The sequence below is a fragment of the Poecilia reticulata genome, linkage group LG11, assembly GCF_000633615.1.
Source record: "Poecilia reticulata strain Guanapo linkage group LG11, Guppy_female_1.0+MT, whole genome shotgun sequence".
In the NCBI taxonomy this organism is placed as follows: Eukaryota; Metazoa; Chordata; class Actinopteri; order Cyprinodontiformes; family Poeciliidae; genus Poecilia; species Poecilia reticulata.
The window spans coordinates 1,410,330-1,420,157 of record NC_024341.1 but is presented as its reverse complement, the minus strand read 5'-3'; the positions used below and the strand labels follow the sequence as shown (position 1 = coordinate 1,420,157).

At 42.9% G+C, this 9,828-nt stretch overlaps 1 protein-coding gene across 1 annotated transcript in view; it reads left to right on the top strand.

Moving 5' to 3' along the window:
- The window catches only part of LOC103472129 (retinoic acid receptor beta), a 101,198-nt gene extending 92,244 nt beyond the window's left edge, over nucleotides 1–8,954 (top strand). The window contains exons 6-7 of the mRNA XM_017307346.1: nucleotides 38–200; nucleotides 845–8,954. Coding sequence (XP_017162835.1) covers nucleotides 38–200; nucleotides 845–1,074 — 393 coding nt within the window. The 3' untranslated portion in view covers nucleotides 1,075–8,954. The remainder of the gene's footprint in view (nucleotides 1–37; nucleotides 201–844) is intronic.
- Nucleotides 8,955–9,828: the final 874 nt, after the last annotated feature.

The window sequence follows — 9,828 nt, the reverse complement described above, 5'->3', positions numbered from 1 at the left end:
GTGTGTGTGTGTGTGTGTGTGTGTGTGTGTGTGTGTATCAGACCGCCAGGATCTGGAGGAGCCCTCCAAAGTGGATCAGCTCCAGGAGCCACTGCTGGAGGCTCTGAAGATCTACGTGAGGAAGCGCCGACCCAGCAAGCCACACATGTTCCCCAAAACCCTGATGAAGATCACGGACCTGCGCAGCATCAGCGCTAAAGGTAGGAAGGCCATCGACATCTGATGGACAGTGAGAGGATCAGGCCTAGAAATGCAGCAGAGATGGTTAGGAGTCCAGTAACAGTCTGTAGAGGTAGACATGTTTGGATTCACATCCAACTGTATGAGCTCAAATTTAATGTACCAATCAGTCAAGTTTTATTTGACTGAACTGCACGTTTCATCAACAAAGCAGTTCAAAGTGTTTTACATCATGAAAACATAAAAACATCATAAACGTATCATGTAGTCAACAATTGTGAAAACCAGTTACAGACACTACATTTTGTCAAGGAAATGTTCTTCAGGTGAAGACAGTTACAAAGACCGACTTTGTAACTGTCTTCATGTGTCTCTGAAGGTTCAGGTCAGAGTGATAAACTCTGACCTGAGAGATTAGATTTCAGTCTGATCTCTAGTTTCTATCTGTAAAACTGAAGCTGAGTGTCGACTCCATCGTTCCGTAAGAGGGGTCCTAGGATTGAACCTTGGGGTATCTCACATGTGACTTCTGTTCGCTTCAATGAGACATTTCCTGTTAAAATAAAGAAATCTCTGTTCTTTATGTAAGACTCAAACCAGCTGAGTTCTGGACCGGAGAGTCCAGAAGTTTTAAAGTGGTCTTGTTCTGCTTACTGTCCTCCAGGAGCCGAGCGAGTCATCTCTCTGAAGATGGAGATTCCAGGTTCCATGCCCCCTCTCATCCAGGAGATGCTGGAAAACTCAGAGGGTCAGGACGGTCAGATCAGCAGCAGCGGCAGCAGCAGTAGCACGTCCACTGAGGCTGGGGCCAGTCCCAGCACCAAGGACAACGAGTCGCCAGAGTCCTCGGACCCCGACGAGGCCACGCCCCCTCCCCCCAGCTCCGAGCCCTAGGAGGCACCAGGTGTCTCTTGAACTCGTTCAGACAATACTTTGCACAAAAAGATCAGCTAACAAGGAGCTGACCCTCTATAACCTCTTTATTCCTTCTCTTTTGCTTGGTGTAACATTAACTTTAAATCCTTCTATTTTTCTCTCCAATTTACTCAAAAATTTTTCTCCTCGAAAACAAAACAACACGGAGGCCTCAAAGGATGAGTGCTCTGCGTTTGGCTGTGAGTGGAGCTGTAGTTTGGGGTCAGGACTCAGGAGGAGGGCCCTTGGGGGCCTCCCCAAACACCACAGATGATACTCCTCAGGTCTCCTGTGTAAATTCGTACCTGCATGACGGGAGTTTGATAACGATTTCTCTCTCTGTGTTTCTCCGTCATCTCTGTCCATCAGTCGTACTGCTGGCATACACACACTGTACATACCATGGTATGGTCAGGCCTCTGTTTGTAGGATGAGTTTTGTGGTGCTTGTCCCATCGTGTTGATGATTTTCAAGGTTTAAAGCAGAACTAATTTTAAGTTCTTTTTTAAAAAAAATATCTAGAATGTTATTGCACATAGATATGACTGAAGTCAGACATTTTCCATCTGTTTGTATATTTAAAACTGCTCTTTAGTCTTAGTGTGTGTTGTTCATGAATGAGTGTGCATCCACACCGGCAGAATGCAGCGCTTCCCTCCATACCTGCAGCTGAGTCCGTTCAGCTGTTTCCTCAGGAAGGGAAGCAAACAGCAGAGGCTTTGATACACACTCATCAGACCGGCCAGGTCAGACCTGAGAGAGTAGATTCTCACACACACTGAGACTGTCTGCCCAGTAAAACAACCGAGACAAGAGGCTAAAACTGTCCATCAGTTTCTGACACAATTCTTGCACTTTATGTTTTGTTACTGACTTCACAAAAAAACAAAATCTATTTTTCTGTTAAGTTTTGACTTGTTGAAAAAGGTTGCTAACGATTCCACGCTCTCTTTGAGAAATATAATAGGAACAGAAATGTTTTGCTAGCGCAGCAGCAGAGGCTCTTGTCATTAGCATCGGGGAAATGCAATTAAGGCAGCTAGCATGGTTAGCATTAGAAATGAAGGCCTCTTTGTGTTCCATTGGAAGTCAGACATTAACTTTCTAAAATCCTACAATCATTCCCAGACCCAACATTTTCCTTAACAATGACAACACAGGCTGGAAGAGAAAGAGGACACAGCCTTTGTTCAGCCTTCCTGTTATCTGCTGGAAGTCTTGCTCTGTCTTAAATCGTAATAGAACTGCAGACTTGATCCTACTAGAGCTGCATTGATTGCAGTCATCTTTAAAAATCCTCACCTACCGATTCCGATTTTGACCGATACCAATATTTTTGTCTGAAAAGTCACTAAATATAGAGTCAACAGTCAACAGTAGGGCGAGTATTGCTAACCGCTAATGTCCACTGCAGATGTGACGCCTTTGGCTGACAGTAGCTCATCAGATTGCCAGTCATTTGATTTATGGACTAGACTGTTTATTAGTTCACTTCTAGTCACTACAGCTCTGCCTGCTTCATGTTTATGCAGCTTCATACAACTCTTCTGACTTAATCTGAAACTAACTGACAATGTTTGAGTCTTCTCCAAGTAGAAACATCCACACCACACAGAGTACGGATGGATTTCTAACAGGCTGACCACAGCCAATCAATCTGAAGATCATCTGGTTCTGGTTACCAGCTGATGTATTGATGATTCTCTGGGATAAAACCTTTCATATCAGGGCTGAATGATTCAACTATGTTCACCTGGAAGGATTCAGCTATCTCATCTGTAAAAATGAGATAACTTCTTTTTTCATTGCAAAACAAACAAATCAGGTGAGATTTAGGACTATTCCTAATCTAGGTCATTTTTCCAGCCAGATCCAACCCAAAGCTCTGGTCTGCCTTCATAGTAAATATTTCTGCCTCAGTGATCAAACTGTTTTTTTCCCTTCCATTCTGACATCAGCCTGCAGCTGGTTTATATTTCCCAGAATGAAGTCGGCCTAATGAGTGTGTATCTGCTGCTGTCGACGGCGCAGGAGCTCTGCTGTGGCCTTATGAACAGAGCTCTGCATCTCACCTTCCTCCTCCCTCATAAAGTGTCTTGTTTGAACCAGTAAAACACGGGAGCAATGCAATCCTTAAACACACTAAACACCGGAACACCGGGCCTCCTGGGTCCGGATGATTGTAGCTAACACAGAAAGCACACTCTGGGGTGGGATCTTTAGCTCCACTCCAAATGTTTGCCTTGCTCTTCTGACCTGACTGTGTAAGCTTTACCTAACGATGCAAAAGGAGATTCCAGATGACCTCTGACCCCTCCAGGCAGCCAGCTGAGTAAACGCTTCCTTCGGGAGGCGAATCCAACTGAGCTGGTATGGAGGTATTAAGAGGTTCCTCTGAAACTAAAACATGATCCTGGAGAGCTGCCTTTCTCCACAGCCAAGGTCACATGTGAAGCTGAACCATAAGAGAAAAGACACTGTTATGTCCTCCTGAAGGACCCAGACCCTCCACTGCCTCAGGGCCCATCAGCTCTGATGTGGTAATCCATGTCTCAGCACAGATGACATTTTTTAATGCATTAACTGAAAGCAATACTTTTTCATTTTGAAAAGAGTCATATTCACTTCTCTGTTGATAGTAAAGTGACTGAATCTTGTTTTAAAGTCTGTTTTGCTGGAGGAAACATTTTTTAAGCAGAATTTCCACTGAAGAACTAAAAGGTAAACATCGGCTTTGCTGCAAAATATTAACAAGAAAGAAACTTCCACACTACCACGTCTCACCTGGCTACAGTTAAAGGAGAGGATTGGATTTTGGGAAGTGGGGTTATGTTCAGAGATTGTGGTGTTGGTTTGCAACCCATGAGAAAAACAGACCGGAGCCAGCAGTGGTAGAGTACTCAATACTTTTCTTTTTTCTTTAGTTCAGTTCAGTTCAGTATACAGCGTGGCATATCAGGTCACAACAAGAAGAGCAAGAATCTCCCTTTCACCTGAACCATCTGGCTTTTAAATGATTGGCTCCCACCAGGACTAATTGGAGGGGTGGAGACATTCACATTTTCAGACAGAAACAAACAAACATTTGCACTAAACTAATCCTAAACAATGTCTACAGTTACAATTAACTCAAACAAAAACTATCTGGGCCCAAACAAAATTCAAAATACATCTCTCCTCCCTCTTAGAAAATGGATTTTCCCAATGAGGCTGATTGGTATCGCCAGGTCCTTGTCAGCACTGGGCGCGCTTCCATGGCAACACATGACCAGGTGACCTCAAAGAGAGAAGAGGATTAAAACAAGTAAATAAATCAAAGTACTTCCCAAAACAATACATTTACACAAATAAATTAGAATTTATAAAACACAAAAACAGCACCTGTTAGGGAGGGGGCAAATCCCTCACATGTGGGTAGTAAATATCTCACCTGAAGTTGATGGTTATATTAGCGCTTACCCTTCAGTGAAGCAGAGCTTCGTTTTAGAGCTAAACAGAGCTCGTCAAGTCTGACCAGGAGATAAGTGCCTTCAATCAACTCCAATCTCTAAATGTGACAGCAGTGCTGTCACATTTACCACTTAGAATAGAACAGACTTTGTTGATCCTAAAAAGGGAAATTGCTTATTTGTTGACAAGTTACTCCATCCAAAGTGTTAAATATTACACTTCATATGCTTATAGTTATACAGATATGACCATAAGCATCTAAAGTGTAATAGTGTGATATTATGAAACCAGTTTCATAATATCACAGTATGTAGAATACTGGTAAAGAAAAATACCACAGTTTCATAGTAATAAAAATTTAAACCAGAAAAGCAATAATAACTCCTATTGTTGCTTAATCAATCTATGATACTGAACACAATGGAGCCCCAGTATTGGTGGGGGTCAAGGACCATGACCGCCCCATCTGAACATAACTGTTTATCGTAATAAGTTTTAGTTCCACTGGCAGATTTCTTTCCATTTATAACATGTTATAAGTTTAAAAATCTGCCAGTGGAACTAGAACATTTTCATCAATACTAAGAAATTATTGATTTTAACCAAGCTCTTATATCCTACCTATTGTTTGTCAACGCTAACATCACAAAGTAATGTTAGCTTTGTAACAAAGTGATGTTAGCTGGCTAACTAGCTGTAGCAGTGGAAGCTAGCCCACAGGCTCTTTAAAGCAGCAGTGCATTTAAAGTAGTGACGACCAGTGCTTCTTTTTAATCTTTTCATGATTGTATTTTGTGAAACTGGATGTACTTCCAAATAGTTTGTTTACTTTGTTGTAAGGAAAATTATAGCAGCCTTTACCCAGTCAGCTAATCATCAATGGATGGAGGTGGAAAAGATCTGGCCATTTTCTCCTGCCTCCAGTTAGCTAAAAGCTGTAGCTAGCATCTGTAATCATTACAATGAAGACATTAAAAGCTTTTTTCTATTTGCTGGTCAGAACCTCTACAGAGCCCCACTTCAGAAGATCTGAGCTAATCCTTTAACTTTGTCTGCTTCATTTTTAGTCCAGGGTGATGGTTTACTCTTTAAATACGAACAGGATTTCAAAATCCAAATTGAACTATGGAAGTGTTTTTTTTCACTGTTCTCCTTTACATCCGCCTCTGCTGATTCATTCTTGTATTTGATGGGAAGCAGCAAAGCGAGTCGACTCTAAGGCAGCGACAGGTTCTGGGTCTCCAAGGCGCATAACAAACATCCATCTGCATTTCATCCATCCCGGTTCAGAAATACATATCATGAAGGAAGCCAGAGCAGTTTCAGCTTTTTGATTCTTTTTTTTTTCTTCTACTTTTTTTTGCTTGTTTGAATGTGAATAATAGCACGGAGTGTCAGAAGAATGATATGCAGTGTTAAGGAGTACTTACACTTATGTCTTTGAAACAGAGGGAATTCTCTCTCTCTCTTTCTCTCTCCTGGTGAGAGATGAAGGGAGAGGTGCTGGTTTTTGTGTTTGGCTAGTTTTTATCTTCTGTAAGCTGGTAAACTTTCACAGCTGAAGAATGTCCACAGCTGCCCCTGAAGCGTCAAGCGGCCCTGAGACATTGGGACTGATCGCCACTTCCTTTAGGACTCAACTCCACCGTCTGGATTCCTCATTCTGTTCTGCTGAATGTCGTACTGCCGTAACTGTAAGACTCTACTATCTAGCTCACTGCAGAGATGTTATATAAATGCTGTGTGCTTTGCATTCCAATTGGCAGCTCTGTGGGAAAAAACGCTCACTCATCCTTGGAAACAAACTCTCACTGAAGAAAAGGAAGCAACTGGAACACGGTGAGCTGATCTGAACGCAGGTGTGACGTGAATGGGACAAATGGATCAACACTCAGTACCACTGATATGTTCCGTTTGTGGCACAGTTGCCTTAGGATGTCAATCGGCTGTCGTCAAACAATCAACCCAATCAGCTGGCAGCTGTTTGATCAGAGGGTTACCTTCTGCAGGGCGTGGCCGATGTGTGGCTATCAGCAGAGTTCATACCAGACATCTCCTCCACACACAGTCACTTTATCTTCCCCTCAGAAGTGGTCCTATAGACGATTGTTCAAACTTTTAAGTTTTGAGGCTGGCTGGTCACAAAAACCACAGAATGTCATTAAAATAATTTATTTCAGTAACTGAATTTAAAATAATGGAAGATTGTATTACATTCATTACACATACATACCCTAGCGTGTGTTTCTGTTCATTTTGATGATGAAAACCCAAAATCCAGTTTTCAGAACTAGAATATTACACAAGACCAATAAAACATAGTCTTTTAATGTGATATGGAATAGCCTACACCATGATGGGTGGTGTAGGCTGATAGCTGTCCACCTTATGGAGAGTGTTGACTGTCACCTGGAGGGTCAGGAGCTGGCTGTTCACAACAGGAAGGAGAAAAACATGGCAGAAGTAGACAATATGCTGCTCAAGTACAATGAATGGCTGCAGCCTTGAAAGGATTGCAAAACAATGTTGAAGAGTTTGAAGTGCAGCAGGAGTCAGAGCCTCAGAGGCACCACACATAGGAACGTCCAGTACATGGACTACAACTCCCACATTCCTGGTGTTAAAGTGCTCCTGAGCCAGAGACAGTAGAACAGTGGTGTCCAAAGTGGGTCCTGAAGGGCCGGCATTCTGCATGTTTTGGTTCTCAACCTTTTCATCATGAGAATGTTCCACTTAGGCCTCTAACGAGCCATCTTTTGATCCAGGTGCATTAAACCAGGGAGAGAACTAAAACATGCAGGGTGCCGGGCCTCCAGGACCCACCTTGGGCTCCACTGCAGTAGAAATATCCGATGGTAAAAAGAACTGGGCTGTTGCTCGGTGGTCCAGTGTCCGGTTAGCTAAAAGTAAAGTCTGCTTTTCATTTGGAGGTCCAGGTCCGAGTCAGTGACGGTTTGCGTCTCCATGTCATCTATCTGGTTCTGATCCACCGGGCTTGATCAGGTCAAAGAGCAGCCCTCTAGGTTTCCCTCTGCCTACAGGCTATATAGAGATGCTGATTTTCCCCCTGGATCTGGTACCGACCCAACTGCCGACTGCCGAAAGTACCAGTACCTGCTTTAGTGACCAAATATTACCAGCAAACAGGCCCGACCTGAACACCATGGTGTGTCTGTGGGGGATGAGAGACACCAGAACCAACAGTACCAAACAGAACACTTCAGCAGACCCACAGGATCATCTCCTCCATGCTACACTGCACTGATTTAGGAGCTCAGACTGGATCTGGATTAGAAAGTCTTTTTTATTGGTCTGATGTAATTATCATATCTTTTTTTTTTTGTTTGTTTTGCTGCCGTCATGAAAATGAATAGAAAACAACTTGGAATCCATCCTTATGTGTGTTTTATCTATGTGGGTGAATGTATATTCTTTTCAGTTCAGTGAAAAGCTTAATCTCTAATACAAATTAAATGTTTTAAATCCAACTAATTTTTTTTTGTGTAATGGAACTGGAGCAATGAAATAAACCATCTGGATATTGGATGTTCTGTTGTCTTGAGGTGAACTTCCATGGAATCACTGCATCCTGCCATCAGTGGGCTGTTCCTGCTGCTGGCAGTCATGATGCTGCCACACTTTGCCACTCAGAGGGGCTCTACCTCACCACAGGAACGACCAGCAAATGCCTCACCGACCATAAGGTGTTGTATACATTACACAGGTCCTGGAAACATTAACGTGATGTTTCCAGGACCTGTTGACTGTCAAGTCTGTCACTGAGCAGCGACTTACCTGCAGGTCAGACAACCCTGTGACCCACATGTCGGCCTCGCCTTGCACAGGAGCCAGTGGTCCTGACTCTGAGCTTCAGTATCATTCTATAAAGCGGCACTGTGTATGTAACTTGCAGAAACAATGTTTTTCTCATATTTGTTAAAACTGTCTCCATGTCGAGACAATCAGCGACAAAAATGGAGCTCCTCTGTCTCCTGCCTGTGGTCCCACTGCCATCTGCAGAAATACTGTCAGTAACAACCAATCAGAGCTGTGAGGCGTGTATTAGCGCTGTCAAGCACACTTATGTACATATGGCTAAATGTGCTATTGATAGAGAAACTACCTACTGTTACAGGAAACCTATTTATCTGCCACCATCAGTGGCTGTTAACTACGCTAGCATTCACATCAGGCTCAGCAGTAATGAGCGACGTATTTCAGTAGACGGTTGCAGCGCCACAGGATGGAGGCAGCCTTTTTATTTTATTTTTTACAGATTATCTGTCTCATAATACCATTGTTTTAACAAGTCAGTAAAAAAATAAAAACATATTGCTTGTAGCCGTTACATACTGCAGCTTTAGCAGCAGCTCTGTGTTTGTCAATCTTGAGGCTGTTCTTGATAAACATCCCAAAGTGTCTGCAGTCACTTTCTTCTGTTCAGATGTGAACCTGCCCACCGTCATGCAAAGTCTCTACGACTGAGACATGACGCTCATATCTTCATGAACACGAGCTCCACAGGGAGCCGTTAGCCCCGCCCCCACCTTACAGGGTGACCCAACCAAGGCATGAGCTTCGACACGTTCTGCCCACATATTAAATATTGTCTTTGTTTGTATATTAACATATGCTTTTTATGTTCATGTACTGTTTAACTTTACCATGAACTGTCCTTGCAAAGTAATAAAATATATTTATTTTAAACTTCTTATTTCTGAGTACTGCGACAGACTGGCGACCTGTCCAGGTGACCCCGCCTCTCGCTAGCTGGTTAGCTGGAGATGGGCACCAGCAACCCTTCTGACCCCACTAAGGGACAACGGTGTAAGAAAATGGATGGATGTTTCTGGAACACTCCAGGTGGGGTTTGGACATGAGGAACATGATTGGACCTGCTGCTGTGTTTGCACACACTAAGAGAAAAATAAACATATAGAGAAAAAAACATATTTCAGAAAGGTTGTTGTACAATAGTGGCGAGAAGAATGACTTAAGGTCATGTATAAAAATAAGGCCTGTTAGGGGTTTGGGTTAACAGGTTTGGGTCAGATCAAAACTTCATTTTGTCCAGCGTGCAAAACATCAGGATTGATGGAGAACCAAACCTCCACATTAGCCTGACCTACTTTTACCATACCTGTGGTTAAACATGGTGGTGGTGGCAGCACCATATTGTGGATCTGAATTTCCTCATAAGGAACAGTGAAGATAGAGTTGATGGGAAGATGGGTGGAGCTAAATAGACAGTCCAGAAAAAAAGCTGAAGAATACTCAAGGGTG